A 24,810-nucleotide genomic window follows, 5' to 3' on the forward strand; every position below is an offset into this window, starting at 1 on the left:
CTGGCACCGTATGGCCATAGACAAGACCACTAGCCTTCTTTTCTTTCGTTGTCCAATACACGAATTATGAAGATTGTGTAAGTTAGGGAAAATGAATTATCTAATCTGACAGATAATGTATAAAAGTAAAAGCTTATATCGTTAAAAAACGTTCACATACACTTTCATTAGTCCTATAAAAACCTTCAATAGGCGACCCCTAGCTGCAATATTGTAGCTCAAAAGACTTTTAGACTGAAAACGGTGTCTTCTTTAGAGCTACAATTGTTCTCTATTACTTCAAAACCTTCAAAAAAGTATGAAAAACGTTCTTGTATTCACTGATATTTAAGTGGAGAATACAATTGATTAAAATACAGATCCTTATTGAACGGAATGGTTATAATCAGATTGGTGGAGAATATGGACCATAAACTCAAAACTTGTGCCTCAGTAATCCCTTTTGAATTTATGCAAATAAAAAAGACGAATAAATATGCGCCTTATCATTTTCTCGTGTATTAATCGTATATCAACTATAATCTGATATTGCGATAGTTACATAAAATAAATTAAATTTATATATATATATATATATATATATATTATCAACATGAGGACGTAAATTATATTTATATACGTGTCTTGATAATATTATAAAAGTATACAAAGAAAATTTCACTTTTATCAATTAAAAAAAAAAGTAAATGCATCGAACTGATTTTTTTAACATATATATTTTGGCAATGTCCTTTTATCTTCCTCCATGATTTGCTTCATTCATATGCTACATGCAAAACATTTCACTTATTACATGTACATGTACAACACGTAAATACCAATAAAGGGAAACAGTCCGCCTATGATATTATAATTACCTCCCTTGTTTACACTCTCCTTTTTGGAGCGAGAAGATTGTTTAGGCATGGCACATGTCATTGAGCATGTTGTTTTGGATAATTTCTTTTTCTAGGAAGTATTATGATTAAGTGCTATCAAAACGGAACATAAAAACTCTTTTAACATGATATTTTAGATATGATGTCATAACGGTCAATAACAGGAATTAGGCACGGAACGACTTATTTAATTTGTTTTCTATGATTCGTACAGCAGCAAACTAACCATGCCTTTCAGATTCCGCTCTGGCGAGCACGCATTCAGGAATCTACATGGATACTTTTGTGTCTTTAAGCCCGAAGGCATGGCCATAAAGGATCTGGTACAAACTATACATACAAAACTTTTGCAAGGTAAATGTCACAGTAGATGATAGATAACAATAGTCATAAATTGTATATTAAGTATTACCAGCTTGATCAATAATCACTTACTGTATATGTCTAGAAATACATGTTATAAAGTGGGATTAGAATTACAAATTCGCATAGGCCAAATTTGTGTTCATACAGCAGTTAGCAAGATACAAATATTTGCTTTAGTGTTTTCCTTTTATATTGTGAAAACAATGGCAGTAACATTTTATACACGGAAAAGTACATATATTGTACATTTCATGGATGTATTTGAAAACTCTGGTTGTCAATTTTGTGAATTTTATAGACACTTTTGGTTTTGGTTTTAAGTTTCAACAAAGTATCATATTGATTCTTTACATCGAAGAGTAATATATACCAAAAAGCACAAATGTTTCCTCAAAATATTGTGCATTTATAAATCATAAGTGAATTTGAAATGAATGAAGCGATGAGAAAAAGTATTATCCATTTACTGAACCCTTAAAAGTGTATTTATTTATGTTTGGAAAAAATGGTTGCCACCAACAGGATCTTATATTATCAATGTTTATATAAATTCAACTGTTCATGCATCAAAATAAACAGGAACCTTTACTTCCATGGAGATCGAGGGTTTGATTTGTTTAACTTCCTATTATCAGCAAGGGACACTTAAGGATGTGCCAGGTTTAGATTTTTGCAGAAAGTAAGAGCACATAAAGAAAAGCCACCAAATCCAACCAATACCTGGAAACTGTCCCACATGGGATTCAAACTCACAACCCAGAGGAAGAGAATTTGTGGTAATATGTCCCGAGAATTTGTGGTAATATGTTGGGATATCTGAACCACTTGGCCACCATGGCCCCCTATCTCCATGGATTGGAATCTGTAAGATAATTTATTTTAATTATCAAGGTAATATAATCAACATTTGTTGTTATAAAGTTGTTTCAAAATATGATTTTTTCTGGTCTGTTTTTTACACAGAAATCAACGACTTACCAAATTACTGTTTTGAGACAGAACAGACCTGTTTACCTTATCAACAAAAACTCCTAAAAGGACAGACAGAAGATCCAAAGTTAATTGATGCTCATCATGGAAGTTCAGAATCATCAGTGGTTGGATCTAATTCTTTAACTTCTCGTGAAGCAAACACAAATGCCTTAATGTCTATTTGGAAACAAGAACAGATGTCAGAAGTCCAGATCCTAAACAATCGTTTAGGTAAGGATATTTTTTGGAAAGCTGAAAACAATTTCCTTCCATGAAAAAAAAAATCCAATCCACTTCTGAAAACAATTTCCTTCCATGAAAAAAAAAAAATCCAATCCACTTTTTAAAGAAAATATTGATAACTTATTTGGTGGAATATTATTTTGGCTATTTCTCAGCCATTTAGAGTGGTAAAGCTGGGTACTGGTGCAGAAATTGACTTCAGAAATTAGCTGAAAGAAATATCATATGTGTGATAGTTTTATTGCTAAATTAGTAAGAATTAATTTAAAGATGCTCTACCGCCGATAGAGCATAAATGATATCCATCATTTGAACAATAATTGGTGTTTAATCGTGTATATAATAGTCTATTTAACACAAAAAATAATATAAAATAATTTATTTTGCTTTTTGTGCATGCACAATTAGTACTTCATTCCATATAGGATATAGTGGTACGGAATTTTTTCGGGATGCAATTAATTGTTTTTTATATTTTTAACCTGAAGTAAAGTTAAAAGCTCAAACTTTTCAATGGTGGTAATGGTGTAAAGTACGTAACTTTTGTAACTGAAGAAAATACTAAATCGTCTGCTCCTGTTTTTAATACTGAAAAAATACCATTTGTCAGCGGTGGAGCATCTTTAATGTTGTCTAAAATTATATATGACCAGAGAAAACAATCTGCTTTATTAAATACATAAATGTGAATCATGTTAACTATAATTTAATTCAGCCTAGTATTTTTTCAGATTTCAATAAATGATATATAAAAAATAAAGGTAATAGGATTGATATACATGTATCTTTGGCATTGTTTCCTCTCCTTCTAATCAATATAAAGGAAATTTTAATCTTTCCCCGAAAATCATAGATGGACATTTGACTCGCAAATTTCAATTGCAATTGGTGTATCCAATTTTTGACCCAGAGCTAGCCCTGTTTAATAAAGTGTAATTTGAATACAAATGAAATCCCTTCAGATACGGAATCCTGTATCTAGACATGATTGGCTTCTTAACTTTTTAGCAGAAATCTTTTACTAGATATTTACATAATTGGAGTTTCATTATGTGCATGCAGATGTGACAACAACATGATTTACTGCATTAACACATAAGAAGATTGATATAGGATCAGTAGTCAAGAAAACCTTGAAACCAGGGCCCGGCACCATAAAGCTTTCTCAGACAAATTTTTTTACTCAATCCTATGAAAAATCATATACTTGAGTTAAAAATTTGTCTGAGAAAGTTTTATGGTGCCGGGCCCAGAACAACATCTGATCGAGGGTTAACTCAGTTTTATTAACATTTGTCATCATGTGACTTGTTACCAAGATAAGCTTTTTTGTCTGTCTGTCTGTAGATCTAGAGGCAGCGATTAACGAACTACTTCTCCTAAACTAATGATGGGATTTTAATGAAACTTCGTGGCTGTTAACAGTTAAGATGTGTAATTCTGAAATCACTGACATGTCTTGGTGACAATTCTGGTTTGGTTTTGTTTCCACAGTTTTGGGTGACCGGTATGAGCCAGAAGATTTACATTTATTTGCAAACACAGGACTAGGGAAATACTCTTCAGGAGTCGTAGGTAGGTTCTGTATAATAATTATTTATTATCTTTATATAAGTGTCTTAAATATAGCTTCATAAAGAAATACTGAAGAACTATCAAAGTAGTATCATTGTATATCTATTTATGATTTCCTGTACACACTAGTTATCATAGTAGAACAGTTTTGGAAATCCATCTGGCATCATGCAGAGATATACAGATTCAAACAATGTTAGTTGAAATCAATCAGAGACAGCAATATTTCTAATACATTAGAGAAAAAACAGTTGGTGATTTTGTGTGATCATTTTGCTTTGATGGATTAGAAATACTGTTGTACCCAACACTAATGGATTAGAATCAAATTGTGTGCCTCAGACTGATTTCAAAAACTCGCCATTGTTTCCCTTATGATAAATCATGTATGTGTACTTTGAAATAAAAATGCTATGATTTTTCAAATCTTTAAACCCAATAATCTTTTCTGTCCCTATTTCAGTGATCGGATCTGGAAATTATAAATTTAGATCCACAAGATTAAATAAGAGATACATGCAGGTATGTGGTTGATGTGATTTGTATCGATGTTATTGTGAACTAGCTTGCGTTTGAGATCCACTGAACATCTTTGATAATTAATGGCTTACCATGAAGGGGAAAAGCTTATAATTCAGGAAAAATAACTCACAGAACAGTGTAGAAACTATTTTATTTTGAGCTAAAATTGGGATTCAAATTAAATTAACGAGTAGTTAAGATGTCCTGACATATTACTACAAGTCCTCCACCTCTGATTCTGTGAAATCATTTATTTTCATTGGGCTCAATTTTCGTGGATTGTGATATTTTACAATTTTGTTGGCACTTATAAACTCATGGAGAAGACCTTACATGTACAGTGCATTACAGTTGAAATGATCGCTTCACCTTCATGGAAGATTGATTATGACAGCCACACAAACGTTGACCATGGTTGAATGGAAGTGCTATATAGGTCATGTATCGATTCATATTCATGACAAAAATAGGTTGACCTAAATGAAGGTGGCCAATGGGATTATGGGTAGAGCTGTGATGTTGCGAGAAAAGTACAAATACAGTTGTCACTAGTACTATCACCTCTACTTTGTGGTCACTCGAGCAGAACTAAGCTCTACAGCACATGTGCAACACAGTCACAATCTAGAGTTGGTACTTAACCAGTGTTTTTACAGGTTTCCCCATGAAACAATTATCTTGTTAGTGATGATAATTTCATGCCCCAATTATTTGTTGGTAAATATGTTCTATTTCTTTATTTGTTTAACGAGGATTGCAAACAGCCCAAGGGGCACTAGAAGATCTCCTTGACACATATGACAATACGATATATACAAGACAATAAATCAGAATAACACTCACACTCTCAGGACATTCCATAACAAAAACAAACAAAAGAGCAAAGAGAGAAAGTGGAATATAAAGAAAATGGGAAGGGGGATAGGGGTTGACCATTTCAAACTCCCATCAAAATTAATAATTTCACAGTACTCGAAAAACGCCTCAAGCCAGTAAAATTATAGTAATCCTTTTCCATGAAAAAAATCGATTTTCCATAACACTTCACGACTGCATTTGCTGTTGTAGGTATACCATGTGAAGGGACGCCTGGGATGGGCGTCCGACTCCTTCTATGCTAAAGGTCGCATTATAGAGAGGAGCACTTTCAGTAAGCTGGGTTTTCTTCTCCATATTAAAGTTCAGGACAATTTAGATATTTCAGTTTAAATACTATCAAATAAAGACTATTGTTAATTAGTTAGTTAGTTGTTAGTGAGCTAATAGAGAAATTATTGGGTCTAAAAGGGCTGTCATCTTTGTGAAGCCATCGTGTTGCTTAGGTTGTTAGGGACAAAGAAAGATAACTCTATTATCCAAAACTAATAAGAGATTCTGTACTAACTTACTATTATGACTATATTTTGATAATCATATGAAGTAATTTACATGAAAGGAATACAAGATTCTTGTCTGAGGCAGGATAAATTGATAATATATTAAATGTTGCATTGATGTACTTGTATATAACTTTTATAAATGTTAATGTCAGGATAATTACAGACCATAAGTATTAGACTTATATATAGGCAATGCCTGATGGCAATGCCTGACGTCTCATCCCTTTGTCTTAGACAATAAAATTGTTTGAAATTGAAATTGACATTACAGACCATGTGAACAATTCGGTGGTAGAGAAGGTGTGCGCAGCTATGGAAGCTAGTCACCAGAGGAAGATGTTTGAGTGAGTGGCATATTGTCAGGTTTATCAGGGTAGTAACAGCAGTGATGGCTTTCTCTTTATTTATCTGCCATCTACATATGATAACTTTTGATTGATATTATTATTTAATGATTAATTCTCTAGGGAATTTTATTTTAAGTAAATTATTTGTTTCAAAAACAAGACGAACATACACTTATGCAAAGCTAAAAGCTTAAAGAATATGCTAAAGAAATTCAATTTAGTATGTTTTTAACACATTAAATGACACATGTAGAAATACTCAAATAAAACCTATATATTTGTTTTATAGCTATGCAGGAGTTAATCCTGAAAGCCAGGAGGCATATGAACTGGCCACCAAGGGGTTACTGCGACCAGAGATCAACCACCCTAATGCCATCCTCTACAGTATCAAGTGTATAGAATTCGACCTTCCACACTTCACACTGGGTAAGGTCATAGGCGGACAACATGTCTCTTGTCTAATAAAAATCACAATATAAATATTATACTTTTTAACTGGCCTCTATGATGATGTCTTTATCTATCAAACTTTGAGTCAAGTGGACAATCTGTCTTTAGTACAATAAGATTACAGTTAAAATATTGTACTTTTTAATTGGTCCTTATAATATTTTGAGCAAAAGTCACATAGGTCAAGGGGAGATAATCACTTAATAAATGAGACATGGCTAAATCTTTGCATTTTTTTAATCAGGTTGAAAGCCATTCATGATAGTGCATTTACCAGGTATATATAGAAATACAAATCATTCCTTTCTGGTATAAGATTGTAATTGAGTTGCATTTATTTGTAAGCCTTAGTAACTTAAATAGTTGAAAAGATTGTTGTAATTTCTTGAAAATTTGAAGTTTACTTTCCCTTGAATGATTAGTCAAACCTGCTTAAGCGACCACCTCTGTATAAAGACCACCTGCTTAATAAGACTAATTTTAACACAATTGCACCTGTGTATGAAGACCTCTATGAATATTGCTTCCGTAAACACCATTTTAATTTGTTGTGTTCATTATGATTTGAATAATAATGATTATTGAGAAAAATACATAAAAAAGCAAACATTTATATACATATAATGTATAAGAATTAAAATTGAAAATTTGCTATTGAATTTCAGAAATCCATGCCATCAATGAAAAGTGCGTTCATTTAGCAGAGTTGATCCACAACTTAGGATTGTTAATGAAAACAACGGCAGTATGTGCTGGTATCCGTAGGATTCGGAGTGGGAAGTTCGATATTAACTATGCACTATTGTATCAGAACTGGAACTTATTACAAATCTCGAACAATATCAAAAGGTGTAATGCCATCAAACCGCAACCACATCAACGAAAACTTAGTCCGACTATAGGATATTTGACCAAAAAGAATAAAAGTGTAATTAAATACCCAAAGAAGCCTGTCTATAAGGATGTCCCGTTACTTACAGAGGCGACGGGAGAATTTCCACAACAAACAGAATCGCATGAAGAAATAAAAAAGTTGCTGTCAAGTGAATTACATAAGGATGTGTAGAAAACAACAAAAGCAAAGGATTAGAACATCTGACATCAATATATAGGTCTTTTGGACATAATTTAGATCAATATTTAGATTATGCAGAAAAGTACTTTGTTAACAAAATAGGACAAAACCGTTATAACTAAAGATAACACTTTTCTGTATTACTGAAATATGGTATATATTTCTTCCATGAATATGTAGGCTTATACAATGTATTTTGGTATTGAGATACCAATACAACATGTGTAAAGTTCAATTTACCATCGATTAATCCCAACTTATGGTGATTGTGATGTAAATTTGTAAATGTGATTTTTGTGATTTCACAATCACTTGAGGATGGGACTATCAACAGTATATCATACTTCACCCAGGTGCTTTAGTATCTCGATACCCCTGTGTAAAGAAACACTCATTTATGCTCTAAATGCTTTTGATTTTTATCTTGGCCTTCAAACTTTCAAGATTTGTTGTCTATTTATAATTAACTCTTTTAGTTTGAGTATTTTCGAGAAAGTGTTGAGTTTATGTGAATTGTAAGCCTCTGTTAATATTAAGAAGCAAATATATGTACTTATCAAGCTTCTACATATTTAAGCAGAATTTAAGCAAAATACACATGTAAAGAAACAGACATTCATCAAGATGTTGTAATATTATTAAGTTAGATGGTGTAAAATATATTGGATTTGTTTATAAACTATTCTGAAGAATTGAGTTTAGCCTAAAACATGCAATATTGTTGGGGTTAAAATTTAAAGATTCACATAATGTTAAATATATTATTATCAGGTTACCTATATTAGGCGATTCAAAACACAAAATCAGCGTGATTTTACCAACTGGAACACTCATATGACTGATAGATAAAATTGTCTGTAATCATCGTAATGCATAAATGGTATGGCACATCATTTAAAGTTTTTAGGAGTTCTTGTTGAATGTTAATTGTACAAAATCATATTTGTGAGGATACATTCATATATATATGCAACATAGGTTCTGCTTGATAAGTAAATAAAATACATTTGTCAATTTTACAGTACTGTTTTAACTTTGTTGATGTGCAATGCAAGATGACACAATGATGGCTTCAGTTGAACTTCACCAACATGGATTGGAATTCAGATGAGTAATTTCTATCAAAATCTTGCAGACTGGTGCCTATATATATACATATATATATTGTCAAGCCTGTTTAACTAACCTGGCTTTCACAGGCGATATTCATGTTGGGGTAAAGTTGTCAAAATTCTACAGGCACAATTTAATCAATATTATTTCAAACTTGCGTCACATGAAGATCAAGTACTTCCAATGGTTAATATAAATATTCTAAACTTTTACTCCATGACTTTGTGTAACTATGGAGAATACTTGGTATGCCCTGGCCTCTTGAAAGTTCTGATTGCATTTTATATAGATATACAATATTGTGCATGTCCCTTTTATTAACGTATGTTAAAAAATCATATGTACATGCTATCAATTAACTCATTCAGCAATTATCAAAAGAAAATCAATAATTGAATAAGTTTGTGAAATATATATTATTATCAGAACTTTTGGAGGGCAGTGATTAACAATAGTTTTCTATGGTACCAATGATATATAAGGTAGGATGTGTTTCTATTTACAAATGCATAAATACTAATAATCCAATACCTGATACACTTTAGTTGTGTTGCTAATAAATCATTAATTAAGTATCACAATGTTTTATATCTTAGAGTGTATACAATAGTTTATGTAATTCTTCTGCAAAGGTACTGTCATGGTATCCGTCAATATGATGATAAAACATACCTACCTACACTGCATGTATATCCATCATATCACGTTACATGTTGTATTACAGATAGTTTACTATGCATGTACTTGTGTTTTGGTATGATGTGTACATACATAGACTTTACCAAAGAAAGACAGAACGATGATTGTTTTAATACCTTCGATCATGTACATGTAAATCTAGGTAAGGTTGGCCTGAAATACTCAATACTACACATTATACATGACAGTTTTATATGCATTTAAGTGCAGCGGTCTTAATAACATGTAGATTCACCTAGTCAAGGTAAATGTATACAGGTAATGAAAATAACCACCAAAAGACAGTTTTATGATCTCAAGTGCATGGACTGATGATTTTATCACATGTACATGTGACCACATGTAATAGGGATTTATTTAAATCAACCAATGAGAAGAATTTAGTTTCTATGGATAAATCAGGGAATTAGTGTTCTGTGTTAAAGATTGGACTTGGGCTGCTTTGGAGACTTAAAATAATTATTCTTTCATCATATAAACCTGGTTTGGGATTTTTTTTCTAGAGTTTTTGCAGTTACAGAATTCCTCAGCAGAGAAACTGTAGGTATACAAGTGAGTGGGATGTTCAATGGCAATCAAACATAGATGTGTGGGTTGGTAATCAACACAAAACAAGAGCATCTCCATCACATTTCACCATTGATATCACATGGCCGTCCAGTTGATCAATACAGACACAACATAACTAATCAAGATTACTGGATAATTTGTAAAGGATGTATGATCCCTAAAATCTGGAAAAGATAACAAGGTTTTGAAACTGTAATCATATTGGAGGATATTTTACTGTAGAAAGAGACATTATGCTGGAGGGAGGGAGTGTGAAGATCAAATTTGGACTGGCCATGCTGGTTCTTCTACAGCTAGTGTTCCATGCAGAATGTCAAAAAGGTAGGTCTTAATTATTATAATTGTTAATTGGTATTAATTAAGTAATTACTTAGCTACCAAAACCTGAATTAATTATATGGCATTTGTCAGTGTTTAAAAAGACTTGCATGCTTTTAAGATATACCAGGCATATAAGTATAAATCTGGTCTAGCTGTAATGACATGTAGCTTTTGATAATTGTATTGTCAGCTTTTAAGTTGAGAACATGCAGATGTAACATTTTAAAGTTTAAAAATACAATATCATGAAACAAACAAATAAAAAAAAGTCAAATTGAATGATAATCCAAGGGGATATAATTTGATAAAGATTTTCACACAATTTCTGAAGGAAATAGAATTTTATTGAGAAGTTTTCCTTGATGCAGTTGATAACAATCCTATAAAATGATGGTATGGAATTTATGCATGTACCAGATTTGACCCAATAAATGCCCCTCCTCTTTTAGAGGCCTCAATTTCGCTTACTACAGACTAAAACTATGAACTACGATTTATAGCTTATCAGGTACTCTGTGCTGTACTTTTGTGAAAGATTAGTCCAAATTTAATCATATTAAGCACCTTTTTTTTTTAGTTTTCGATTGCCCTGGGTACTCATTGGGTTGAATACAGTATATAAATTGTACTTACATATGGTCTATATACAGGATGATGCTTCATAGTTCAAACCAGAAATAAACTTCACATGCACTAATTCCCAACTATCCTGAAATACGTGTAGTTCAAACCAGACATAGACTCCAGTGATATCACATGCACTAACTACTAACTATCCTGTAAAGTAGGGGCAGTTTGTACAGGGTTATGTGCACTCTGACCCATGTCACCTCTACAGGACATAATGTGTCATAACGTTTGATAAGAGCCGACTTTTATGTGTTTTCTTATAATTGCATTGTGTGTATTGAAAGTCTAGAGGGATCTTATAGCACCAATCAATGAATGATCATTGCTAGATCTTTGAAAATGTATATTTTTCATTTTCATAATTTTATTGAAATTGTGTCCTTGTTTTGAACAGGAAGCCGATTAATGGGTCTGATTAAAGGAAAAGATCAATCCACACAAACCAACAGAAATACCAACAAATGGAAGATACCCCGGAAGTTGGCTGGAAAAATGGACCAATATGTAAAGAGACCTGGCGATGTCCTACTTGTTCCACTTGTGCCAAGCAAATCTGAAAACAATCTCCATACTAGGGGAAAGTAGTCAAATTTCGGACGGATTCAAATTTTGGACAGTAATTAGAAAATACTTAAAAAATCATAAAATACGTCCAGTTATGTTATAATAAGTCATTATAACTGACCTATGCTTTACTTTCAAATTGGATAATTGATAAGATTGAAGAATAGATATGTGGCCATTATGTTTTGTATGGTAAGTTTGAATATGAATATGTGACTGCGACCTTTCCTGTGGTTGAATATACAAAAATGAACTGGTCAAATGACATCATATACCGTAGAATTTCATGTCAGAAATGTCTTATTTCAGTCTGTATTGAGTATTTTTCTTGTATAAACATATCTTTTTACTGTATTTTGAGTAAAAAATAAACTATACAGTGGGAATATTAAATCATCACCATACCTATATAAAGTTTGGTGTCCGAAATTTGAACACCCAGTACTAATATGAAATTTTCCTTATTTGGAACAGTCCAAAATAATCGATAAATACTTTAAATAAAAATACTGTTCAATTTTCATAACATTTGAAAAGTTCTGAATGACTTTTAGTAATTCAGAGCAAATTAATGAAAAAGTAAAAGTAGTAACTAGGGTAACCAGTTATGTCCTAGAAATAAAAGTGCAAGTAGACAAGGGGACATGTTTATTAGCTAAAGCCCGGAAAAAGCCTTTAAGGGTACTTACATTGAGCCCAAAATCTGTGTATATATGATGAAAGTTACCATATCATGTTAAAAATATGAAAAATAATTAATTGCATCCTGAAAAAATATCTATATGGAATGAAGTACTGATTGCGCATGCACCAAAGGCGAAATAAATTATTTTAATATTAATTTTTTGTTAATCAGACATATATACACGATAAAACACCAATCATTGTTCAAATGATAATACATGTAAGCACTTTAAACAAACTTAACAAATTTTTTATTTCAATGCATATATGATGATGCTATTGTAAATGAGTTAAGTCAAGTTTATCATTTTAGATTTAAAAGACTTAATTTAGCTTACCAGTAACTGTTTGTTTTAGTCTTGTATAAATTCCAATAAAACGGGGCTGTCTTGATCGATGTCTTATTTCAAATGTCATAATAATAGATCATCTCTGTACATGTACACCATGTGGAAAAACAACAAGGAAACTTTATATCAGGTGTTTTAATTTCATATATTAGTTATTAGTATTAATACAGGTACTTTAGGCCTAATATCCTAATATTTAATGACCAACCCGAAAGTGAAAATATCATTCACACTTCGTTAAGATCGGGCATCCGATCTGCAGTATCATCTGAGATAGGTTTTTGTGCAATAATGTAACAAATTAATCACCATAGCTGTAATGGAGATGCCCCCTACCCCTCACTCAAAAAAAAAATGTATATCCGCTACAGACAGGGTAGCTCTTTATCATTTTTCAGTAATTATGATGCACCAATAGGAACTGCAGAACAAGTTGTAAGAATCATTTGTGACAGACTGTGGCAGCATTCTTAGATAATTACATTTGGGTCAGACTCAAAATCTGTACCTTTGGGATTATATCAGTACTGTATACATCCAGGCATGTTTTAGTTCAATCTCATATGTAAAGAACATGAGAACATTTAAAAAAAAACATATGGTAAGATTATTGAAGATTCAGCTCATAGAGGTTGAGATGAACAAAGTACAATGAATCAGATCGGCTTCATAATATCAAGGGTGAATATGGCTAACTTACTTTATTTACATTTACTTGTCACTTCTACTATATAAACTAACCAAGGCAAAGTGAAGTATATGACGGTATAACTGACACCCAAAACGTGACCATTATGACATCATTAATGATGACGAGGTGACGTCAACTGATCACCGTCAAAATGGCTGTTCCATCTTGTGGATTAAATCGTCGTTGATAAACGGTTTTTCTGGTCTAGCTTAAATAATGTTGATGCAGAGACCCTAAAATGAGTTGATAATGTTAATATAAGCATTAAACTATCTTCCTGTGGCATTTATGGTCTATATAGATGCCAGAGCTTTGCAGACAATCATCTCATAATGCACAACATTTATGTAGTTGAACCTTGTTGACTCAAACCTGTATAACTTGCAGGCTCGCTGTTTAATTTTAAGTAAACTGTACTAATTGTATTATGAAGTTTTCTTTCCGAATCAAAACAAAATGAAACATAATATTGATCAATAAAATACAAAAAATGTTAAAGACATTGTTTGTTTTTTATTTGACACTCATACCAGGTTATACATTTATCTAGTACACTGTGCATCGGTAAACCATAAATTTGTGACATTATTAAGCACCAGGGATATACAGAATTGCATGATAAAACAACTTTGCATTATATAGGAATAATTCAATCAGAATTATGATTTCATTACATACATCCAGAATCTACAAACTATGAAGAATAGCTACACATTTATAAATCAGCTAGCACCCTTCATTGATATGCTAAAATGCTGAATGACTATAGTTATACAACTGCATAATTTTGTCATAATTCAAATCTCACAAAATACAATTATCTTATCATTTCAAGCCCCACAAATATAGCTGTTTTGTCATTTCATGTTTCATAATGCTGCTAACTATTACATAATTGTACTAAGATAAAAATAACCCAATATTACAATGTAGGAAACATATACTACTGATGTTATCAGTAAATGTTAAATATACCATTGGATAAATTTATCAGGACTTTACTTCAAATATCGAGACAGTTCATGTAAATCTGACACAACATGATTCTTATCAATGTCCTCTGGTAAGTTACTTGTGTCTTTGCTGAAGAGGACTCCAGTCAAGCCTGCATCCCTGGCCCCACAATAATCATTATGGTAGTTATCACCAACATGGATGGTTTGACATGCAGAACATTCTCCTAGTCTAAGCGCTTCCTCGAATATTCTAACATCTGGTTTTGCTATTTTAAACTCTTTTGATGTTATCACAAAATCAAAGTGATGTCTTAAAGCCATTTTGGTCAGAATTGTCTCCAAACGTTCATCAAAGTTGGAAATGACTCCTAATTTGATGTCATGGTTACTTAAATTCTGTAAGGCCTCACTGGCTCCAGGTAGAATCTCCCATCCATTTGATGTTCCAAAATGTACATATAAATGTGTGAAAATTGTTGAAATTGTGCTGTCATTTCCTTTATAACCAGCATCAACAAAAGTTTTCTTGACAAGGTCATGCCACCAATGATGGGAGGCCATATTGTCCTCTGCTCCGAAATTAGGTTGCTGTTGATTTTGTCTCACCCAGTGGGTTTTGAAAGCTTGGCTGATTTTGACAGGATCCAAGTCGACTCCATACAGTTTAGAAACCTGAGCATACTGTTGTCCTACTCCTCCAAGTACCCTCAGGACAGTGTTGGTTACATCAAATGTAATCATCTTCACGGTGTTTGAGACCATCTGAAAGATAAAATATATACAGTCAAACATGTCTGTTATGACCACTCAAGGGACAAAAAAAAGTCTTTAAAACTAAATAGTCTTTATGTACCCACATCAAATTATGTTAATTTAAATTACATGGTCATATGAAACCCAAAGAGAGTGGCAAATGAAGCAGGTGGTCTTTATACAGAGATGCCCATTGCGGCAAGTTTTGGTAGAGAAGTACAGAACCTGATACTAAATTATGGTACAGTATATAATTTTAAACGTTCAAAACATGTTTTGAATCTTTTAGTTTGGAAAATGGTGGCATTAAAGCAGGATTTTTATTACAGGTGTTGGGTAAGGGAATGGTTGATGTTACAGTTTGGTTTTTAGGGTTATCAACCCTCGAAAATGATATAACCCTCGGCCTACGGCCTCGGGATATATCATTACTCGGGTTGATAACTCACCGTATCCACCTGAAATATAGGTCAAAAATATATATATATGTATATATAATACTGGCAGGTTTAGCGGACTATTACTTATAATTAACACGGGAACTATTATATTAGGCTTAGAATGGAGTGTTTGGCCCTGGAAGGAGCTAATACCAACCAATCGATGCCTTTGGCAGTGTTCTTGTGAGCGTCAGTAAAAGGGTCAGTGGGGTTTGTACAAATATACTGTTAAATATATGATATCTGCCACTCAGGTGATGGAGCATGCTTCTTTGGCTCAGTCAGTGGAGCTGTAGTATTTGACACAGGAGACTGAGGTCTGATGATTGGAGCACTCAACAGGAATACCATGTATTTTTCCGTTCTTTTACACTGAACTATTAGTTGGAAACCCTGAGTTCCCCGACTGTTACAACAGGACACACTACTTCACAGAACACCATGCAATGTATATATATATATACTGATTGAATGCATCACCTGCACACAATCAGTCATGCTGCATAAACAGAAGCCCATTGTTAATAAATTGCAAATGATGTTCAGATCTATAACAATAATGCAAAAAGTCTAACATTCATACTTTTGTAAGTAACTGAATTTGTAAGAATATGAGGAACTTTTCATTTAGACTGTTAATTGTATCTCTTATCCAACTTAAACACTACTCTAGTAAAAACTTTGTAAAAAACAGCAAAATATGGACACCTGCTTTTCATGTGCATGCATCCTGTTGGTATGTTGAATCAATAAGCCTAGCATTTGTGATGAAGATACAGTAGAAGTCTTATATCTATTATCAATTACAGATTTTTAAATACTGACACGTCAGAAAGGGCCCCGCTATGTGCCAAGATGACTGATTTGCAGCCTTTTTGATTCTTATCATATCATGTAGCCATTTTGATTCAAATCATATTGACTTTAATTAATATATTAAGCAATGAATAATTTTATTTATTATGTCATAACAAATTGTTAATAAGTCCAAAAATGGAAAATGTGTCCACAACCTTTGATGCAGTGACCCCATGATCTTACCTTTGGTCAGTCAAAACTTTGGTGAGTTGACTTCTTGTTTAATTCTGAACAACTCTGCTTCATTATAAATGTTGTAGCAAAATGTTCATGAGAAAATAATTTTTTTTAAATTTGACCTTGACCTTTGACTTAGTAACCTTGGCCCATGACCTTACCTTTGGACAGTCAACTCCTTGTTTAATTCTGAACAACTTTGCATCATAATGTTATAACAAAATGTTTATCAATTAAGAGCAACAACATTGTGATTTTTTTAAATGTTAAAATCCAAGATGGCCGATTTTTTAATTTAATTTCAGCCTGAAAAATTACCAAGCAGATCTAGGATGGATGGGGAATCATCATGTAAAATATGGGGAAAATACTCCACTCCCTTCCATCATTAATGTGCAAAAGAAAAAAAACGGACAGACGGACGGACGGACAACCTGATTACTATAGGGCACCCGCATCTCGATGCGGGGCCCTAATTACAGATTTTTAAATATTTAAATAAAATGTTTCACATAACTTTGGAATAAAAAGGGGAGATAACCCGAGCATTAGAATATTATAAACAGGCACATCTATATAAGAAATTTTCTTTGTTTCATCTCATTTGTGTGCCATTTTACCTGATGAAATAAGTCATCATTTTAAGAAATATAAAGTAAAATTATTTTCGATTTAGTCTGATCAAGGGAGGTAACTCTTGCAGGCATAGCAGTTAGACAAAATCCTAACAAGGTAGACAACTTTTGGGAGCTTAACGTAACGGGCACCTGTCGAGGAATTTGAACATTTTGAACGAACAAAATAGATAATGTCTCGTCAATTGAACGACTATCGAGTATATGATAGAATTAAAAACTGCATGTATATTTGAAATTAAACGAAAATAACAACAGCAACAAGTAAATAGCAGACGAATCACTTTTCACCTTCGTTGTCAAGTCGGTGCTTGTCCGCCGGAAGTAGGAGTGCGGAAACAAAAATATTGCGTCTTGAAAGGCACATTTACAAAGTACATATTTAAACAAAAATATTGAATTAATCATATATATCACGGACCATACATTATGTTAGTTATAGGATTGTTTTGTTATAAGTGTATAAATATTATTTTTATTCTACAGTTTTATAAAATATATTTTTAAAAACTCCGCAGTAACTGGCATGGCGCGTAATCAATGACAACACTGGCGGAGTATGGGTCTTCGTGAGACGTTATAAGTGGATTGTAACATGGAACGAGGTGGTAAGTAACTAATAAATACCGCATCACTAAGAAACATGTTATATCTATCATGTCATTTTCTTATATTTATGGTAAGGCCTGTGAATTTGCAGGCTCTTGTGGTAGAACTAATCGAAGCAAGCAGTGACAGCTCTCTTTCAGTAGGGGACCAGGACAGGTGCCTCTACAAATGTCACTGCACTTGTTCAATGGCTGTTAAAATTCCTCGCTTAGATTAGATAAGGCTTATGATATGGTAATAGTTTTTTCGATTGGCAACTGTAATTATCCACTTAAACTTTTAGAATTATAAACAATACAGCAGTTTAAAAAGACAGAAAAAAATGCTGAAAAGGGTTAAATGGGATATTTTAACCGATGCAACCGTTACTAAAATCATTAGGCCTATGCTAAATGTTTTATCATGTTTAATTCTGATAAAAAAGAACATTTAAGGAAAATAGTTTAAACAATTGTGGGTTTATGATGTTTGTTTATAGAGTCTATCTATTATTATTATTATTTGCACATGATATATTCAAATATTTGATTTATACTATCTACTGGAAAGAAGTCACAATCGAGCAAAAGGTTTTATATGATAGATAAGAGAGTGTTCAGTGAAATATTTAAGTCATATTTAACCACAAGAGTATATATAGATTTGAATTCTTCCTATAGTGTTACACAGGACACCTGTGTGCAAGATCATGTGTCAGTCATGTAGTTTAGTAGCACCTAAATAGGTTTAGAATTTATAAATTTTTTTCTTAAAAATTACTTTGATATATCTTGTACAAGTTGGGTTAAAATTTGTTATGATCCAAAATCTAGAAAAAAATAAAATGTTGAATTGTACAATATTTCATTATTTATTACCTATTTGGGTTTAAACTGATTTTCTAAATACTATTAGTCTTATATTGCTGCATACCTATAGTTAGTGGCATGTGATCTAGTTTATTAAGTGTTAAACTGACTTACCAGTTAAGCAAAAGAATTTAAAAACAATTTTTTTATATGGTTCATTGATTGAGAGAGTTACATGTGCAAGTATCAAATAGATACATATACTGGGTAGGAGTATCTTGCTTCATGCAGGAAAGGACACTCCCATGATGGTATATTGGGTCTATTTTGTATGTTTTGTGACACTGACCAGTTAATTTTAGCATTAATGATTGCTGACCAGGATTTAATTAATTACGTAAAATGATTAAAATTGGATGTCATTGAATATAATTACCAGACATAATAGTCAGGAATGGAATTATGCTGGTACAGAGTACAATATCTTTCATAGTAGATTTGGAAAAGTTCAGTACAGGGGAAATAATCACACTTAGGCTTCAATGTTTATCTAACATACACACTACATATAACAGGATATGGTGCTGGTTTACCATAGAATTTTGATTGTAAACAATATTTACAAACACTTTATCTCAGGAACAGATAAATCAATACACTACATACTGACGGTTTTGTGAAGGTTCTGTAATACAATGTAGGGTACTACTGCCTTATTAAGACAATCAGGGTACATTTGACCTTATGTTTAATAAATATAAGAACTAATTAGTACAATGGTAGATGAACATGATTTTAGCTGTACTGTGTCAATGTCTAATTTTATCTTTCATTTCAACAAAATTTTATTTACGATTGAACAACAGGTATCATCTTATAATTTATAAGATCCATCCAGAATAATTCAACTAGGAACATGTTAATGATTTTGAGATAAGTGATATATATGGTATTCTTTTTCTTTAAGTTAGTCAACATTTGATAGTTTTGCTAGTGTCAATGTAATTGAGAAATAATCATCTTGTTTATAAGACATGGTTTTGTGATGATTAAGAATTATGTGTACCTGTTACTTCATGCACAATTACCTTGTACAGTGATTGCCTTTATAAACAAGTGGTTAAGGTGTCTGATATATCTGTACTTTTAAATAAATAACTTGCAATTTTGAAACTCACATGGCCGACAGATATAACTTGTCTTTGATAATGTACTATTTTTCATGTTGATCGTAAATGTACATGTATATATATTGTACGTATGTTATGTTCATTTCATTATTCCATTAAGTTGTAAACTTACAGAAATAAAAGAATTGAACAGCAGTTATACTGGATTCAGGTTCAATGTTTGTAGAGGAAACAATTGACAGACTTCTGCTCCTAAAGTACTGGAGAGATTTCAATAAAACTTGGTGGCAATGAACCAGTTCTAGTTCAGCTTGCACTTGTTGTAGGTTGGCTGCTTTCCTCTAAATACAGCTAACTCTAAACTGTCTCTTAATTCTGATTTATACTAAATGATCCTATATGATACAAAAAAGGATATGAATTAATGCACAATTAATCATACTTATGGTAATCAGGTGTAAAGATGTTAAAATATTTATAAGGTATCGACCTAGATTTTAGTGTTTGGTCAGCATTATGATTTGCTGTTCAATAATATATACAATGTATGTACCTGTACAGTAGGAGCATTATAGTATTAAAGTTACATAAAGGTATTCATGTGTGAACATATATATGCATTTCAAGTAGGCCTGATCTGATAATTAAAAGATCAACGTTGATTTAAATTGAAATGACCTGTTGATAATGCAGTGGATAACTATTGGTAAACATTTATATTGTATACAAAATAATAATAAGTTTATAAACAGTGACCATTACAATTAGTCAATTAATTTTGTTAACAATCAGATGAGTGTCTATAATCTGATTTAGTATGTTTAGTGTTAATCGAACACCATACAAAGGGTTTTATAACACCTGTAGATAAAATGTATATATATAATGTATATACTTATAATCCACTACCACAAACAATTAGAATTATCAGAGTCCAGTGAAGCGTTTCAAGTTTTATGGAATTGGAAGATATTTTATTGTGTTTATAATGTGTTTCTATTTGTCATCTTGTGTGTCAATATTATACATAGCTTAGATATCTTCTGATCAGAAATTGATGTAAAAGGATTTATAGATGCGAATAGTTAAAAAGGTTTTGCAGAATTAGATATTCTGTACTGTAGACATCTAAAGTTCTCTTTCATATTTTTATGCCCCTCTTAAACGTCCTACCACAAAATGAGGGTGAAAGTGTTCTGTGTTACCTGTACATTTTTCTGTCACATTGATCATGTTGCATTCCAATTTTATATTGTCCAAGTACATGTATATTTCTTATAGAAAAAATGAAGCACTAAACTTTGTTTTGATCGATGCTAATGATCCTTATTTTTAGAAATATATTCAAAGAATTTTATCTTTTAAATCATTATGACTTAATTTTTTCCAAAGAAGTACTTAAAGTGTAATAGAGATTTATATCAGGTAGATCATGATTATATGTTTGTCAAATGTTTTCAAGTTCTTTTCATATCAGCAGTAATTCAGTTTAAATACTCTTTTTGTCCTAATAAATACCATTATTCTTGGTATAATTAGGGAGATTATTGAATTAGATTACCCCTAATTATGTTAAATACATGTATTTCTGATGCAGTCATTCAAACATTGTACTGATAACCACATAATAGATAAAAATAAGACCATTTAAATTTATCTTAAAATTACTTTTAAATTCTCAAAGAATTATGGTGTTCTTGTAAAAGAAATGTTTAAGTTGGGTGCCATAAAAATATTTTAATTATAGGATATTAAGAAAGGATCAGCAGACCTCAACACACATTTAACCATATTGAATATTTGATGAATAGTATGATATACATGTACTTGTAAAAGTACATTTGATTATATGAATTTATTAATTTTATCTCTAAGACTGTTCAAACCAAACTTTTTCATTATACATCCAAGCACACTGAACTTTAATACTGACTCATATTCAAAGTTTCACCATGGACTTAGCGACTTTGGAGATTTTATTTATTGTATTTTTATAATAAATAGCCTTGATTATTTCACCTATTTAATTAATTACAAAAACCAGTTCTAAAAGACAAAAAAAATTGTAATGTTTACAGCTTTGCATTTATTGAAATTGTATGATATTGAGTAAACAAATACAAAAAAATGAGTACTTTAAAATTTCAATACTTTCTGGAATGCTTGCTAGTTTCATCGATTTTTGTACAGGTAAACTTTAAAGGTAGGTTTCGCCCAATGAAATATAAAGACTACGAAATTGAAATTTATCCAATACATAGATATAATCTTCAGATCATTTTCAATGCATACAGCGAACAATATGGGTGGTCAGTTGCCTAGCTTGACCAGGAAATTCTCCTCTAAAAATAGAGCGAAGTCAAGCTTTACATAGAACATGACATATTTTTTTTCCAAAACGAGGCCGCAGCAACAAACGGAAGCGTGCAACAAAAAGTCAGATGCATTATGACATGGCAGTGACAGTTTACCACGACATGTTTAGTTAAAATACAACAACAAATTGAAGTGCGATGAACTGTTTATACATATCATATCATCTAAAACATTTCATGTTACTTACATACGCACGCTAGCTTAGTACACCAAACATACATGTAGTTATTTTAGTCTGCGGCTGTATGTGCGCTTGCATATGTGTTGAAATTTAACTCACCACGTGCAACGCCGTTACACGAGTCCCAACAGATCCGAGCAAGTTCCGCTTGGGATGTGGCTTCTGTTTCTTCTATTGCTACATGCAATCTCTGAATTTAAATCCCTATAGATATCCTAGGGTGCTACCGATTCCATTATAATTTCCTCTACTTTGTTGCCGATTCAGATATATATTTTTTTATCTCACACACTTTCGTTCAGCCATTTTGTTTACTTTTAGTGCGTAACAATGCGCATGCGCGAAACTTCGACAACACAATCCATCGCAGCTTCATTTGCATACTATTTTGTCTGACGGACACCGTAATAAATCAAGGATTTCCTTCAATTTTGTATTCAAGACACATTTGTTCAATCTCAAACGTATAAAGAAATTAAATTGAGGTATTTTTAAAATATTTTTTCATCTTTTCTTCCGTTTATTGGATTTTACAAAAAAATATTTATTTGGTTTTTGTACAGGTAAACTTTAAATTCAGTACAGGTAGCAAGTTTTTAATATTTCAGTCAATGTTATGTACATTACTTAAAAAGGGTTGAATGTGATGCCATAAATATGAAAATGGTAAACTCAGACTATTACCTTCCAAGTATGAGGGGCTTTCTATGGAATGTACTCAATATAAGTTAGTGTTATATTATAGTGGAATGATTTAATTGATCAAACTGTTGGACCGATATTGAGCTGGTATTTGGTATAATTTTATGTCTGTTTGACCATTAACAATACAGTACCACTTAACTCTGTGAAGGTTATGGGCTCTCTGTACTTACAGTCAAATTGCCATTTACTTTACAACCGTTAAAGTTTTGTTATCATACTCCAGTGAGAAATGTTTTATTTCTTATCTCCAAGTTACTGGTTATGTCTTTATTGACTGTTAAAGAAATAATAAATTATTTTTATTAGATTTAATTATTTGGGAATAAATTGCTATTTTTTCTGACATAGAGAAAAATGTATGGTAAACTTCCTTTTGAGGAAAAATACTAAACTTACCAATGCATGCAGTAAACTATATAGAAGATGAATATATGTTAAACATGGTCAATGATTTGAACATCTGTGATACTATCAATACTTTATTCGTATCTTGTCAGGGTATTTTGAATTCCATATGAAGTGGTTTGTAATGATCTTATTCTAAAGTGTTTATGAAAATCTTACATTATAGAAGAGTTTAGATGAAATTTAATATGGTAGATATTTCAATGCATTCCACTGGTTTCAATGCATTCCACTGGTTTGGTCCCATTTAGAAATGTTCTACTTACTTTAGTTGATTTTAGACAGTTCCTCAAAGATCTTCTCTGGAAATGGATCCTCTTTATTGCTTGACAAGTTGTGTTTTTAGTTTTGTCTAAATAATGTAATCATGATATGTAGATTTGTATAAAGATTATTTTATCTTTTCCTGTCTGTCATATCAGACAAAATTACAATTTTATCAAACCCGGACGTCCACTTTGTATTACCTACCAGGAAGAGTAATGCTTTCTCTGCAGAATTTTTGTAAATAATTCTAGCCTTTAGATTAAATTTAAAGGGTTTTTGGCAATATTTTAAACTTTTCACACAAAAATGCATATAAACAGGCCAATTAGGGAGCTATTTATAGTGTTGTCACAATGAAATGTAACACCAGGTGGAATTACAACCTGTTAATGGAAATATTTCAATAATCACTGGTCTATAAAATAATCCTTGATGCACCCATATTACACTGTGTGCTATTTTGTCAAAGCCCTTAAGTAAGTTCATCGTCAGTGTACTATATGACATGCATATGTATGTATCTCATCAGTCCAAACATCATTGGAAAGCCATACTTGGCTTAATCGGATATATATAATAGTAATATTTACATAAATGGTATTAGTTATAGGAAAAGTTTTAAGTTACATGTATGAGATAGATGGGACTTGATAGATTATCAGTGACCAGATAGCTCTGTTGGTTGAGATCACATTTAATGTTTTTAGTGGTCCTGGGTCTGAATAATGATTTGGATGTTACATGTCCTCTTCCAAAACATACATACATGCATTCAGACACACAACACATTGCTTACTGGAGACTGTCCTTAATTAACCCTAGCTGTTAATGGTATCTTAAGTTTAATAAACCAAACAAATATCCTGTTAATCTGGAATTTGAAAGTCCAATTTCATGGCTCCCAGTTTTCATCATTACCGTATATCTTTGGTTGGTGTTCTTCTAAATAGTTAAGAAATGAATTGTATTATGTAAATATGGATATTCTCCACCCCACTTCAGGTAACAGTGAAGATGAATGATTGCTCACACCTTTACAACATGTAATTCAGTTTTATATATATATACAGTGTTGACACCCATCTATATAACACAGTG

At 32.0% G+C, this 24,810-nt stretch overlaps 3 protein-coding genes across 12 annotated transcripts in view; 2 read left to right on the top strand and 1 right to left on the bottom strand.

Moving 5' to 3' along the window:
* Window positions 1–886: 886 nt before the first annotated feature.
* On the top strand, window positions 887–8,829 carry LOC138321378 (pseudouridylate synthase TRUB2, mitochondrial-like). Its single transcript, XM_069265026.1, has 8 exons — window positions 887–1,232; window positions 2,208–2,447; window positions 3,954–4,034; window positions 4,498–4,556; window positions 5,625–5,706; window positions 6,207–6,279; window positions 6,572–6,711; window positions 7,401–8,829. Exons 1-8 carry the CDS (start codon window positions 1,106–1,108, stop codon window positions 7,799–7,801), a joined length of 1,203 nt encoding a protein of 400 aa, XP_069121127.1. The 5' UTR covers window positions 887–1,105; the 3' UTR covers window positions 7,802–8,829.
* Window positions 8,830–13,930: 5,101 nt separating this feature from the next.
* On the bottom strand, window positions 13,931–23,867 carry LOC138321382 (haloacid dehalogenase-like hydrolase domain-containing protein 3). Of its 3 annotated transcripts, none has more exons than XM_069265039.1 (2): window positions 23,712–23,867; window positions 13,931–15,150 (listed from the first exon to the last, which is right to left on the bottom strand). In XM_069265039.1, exon 2 carries the CDS (start codon window positions 15,148–15,150, stop codon window positions 14,431–14,433), a length of 720 nt encoding a protein of 239 aa, XP_069121140.1. In that variant the 5' UTR covers window positions 23,712–23,867; the 3' UTR covers window positions 13,931–14,430. The 3 variants fall into 3 exon arrangements, with proteins under 3 accessions (XP_069121140.1, XP_069121139.1, XP_069121141.1); XM_069265038.1 differs by lacking the exon at window positions 23,712–23,867 and adding an exon at window positions 17,543–17,590; XM_069265040.1 differs by lacking the exon at window positions 23,712–23,867 and adding an exon at window positions 15,739–16,389.
* Window positions 17,734–24,810, top strand: part of LOC138321379 (centriolin-like) — an 85,677-nt gene continuing 78,600 nt past the window's right edge. For all 8 annotated transcript variants that reach the window (XM_069265027.1, XM_069265033.1, XM_069265031.1 and 5 more), the window contains exon 1: window positions 17,734–17,859. The gene's annotated coding sequence lies outside the window, so the exon portion shown is untranslated. The remainder of the gene's footprint in view (window positions 17,860–24,810) is intronic.

The sequence above is a fragment of the Argopecten irradians genome, chromosome 4 (assembly GCF_041381155.1).
Source record: "Argopecten irradians isolate NY chromosome 4, Ai_NY, whole genome shotgun sequence".
Taxonomy (NCBI): Eukaryota; Metazoa; Mollusca; class Bivalvia; order Pectinida; family Pectinidae; genus Argopecten; species Argopecten irradians.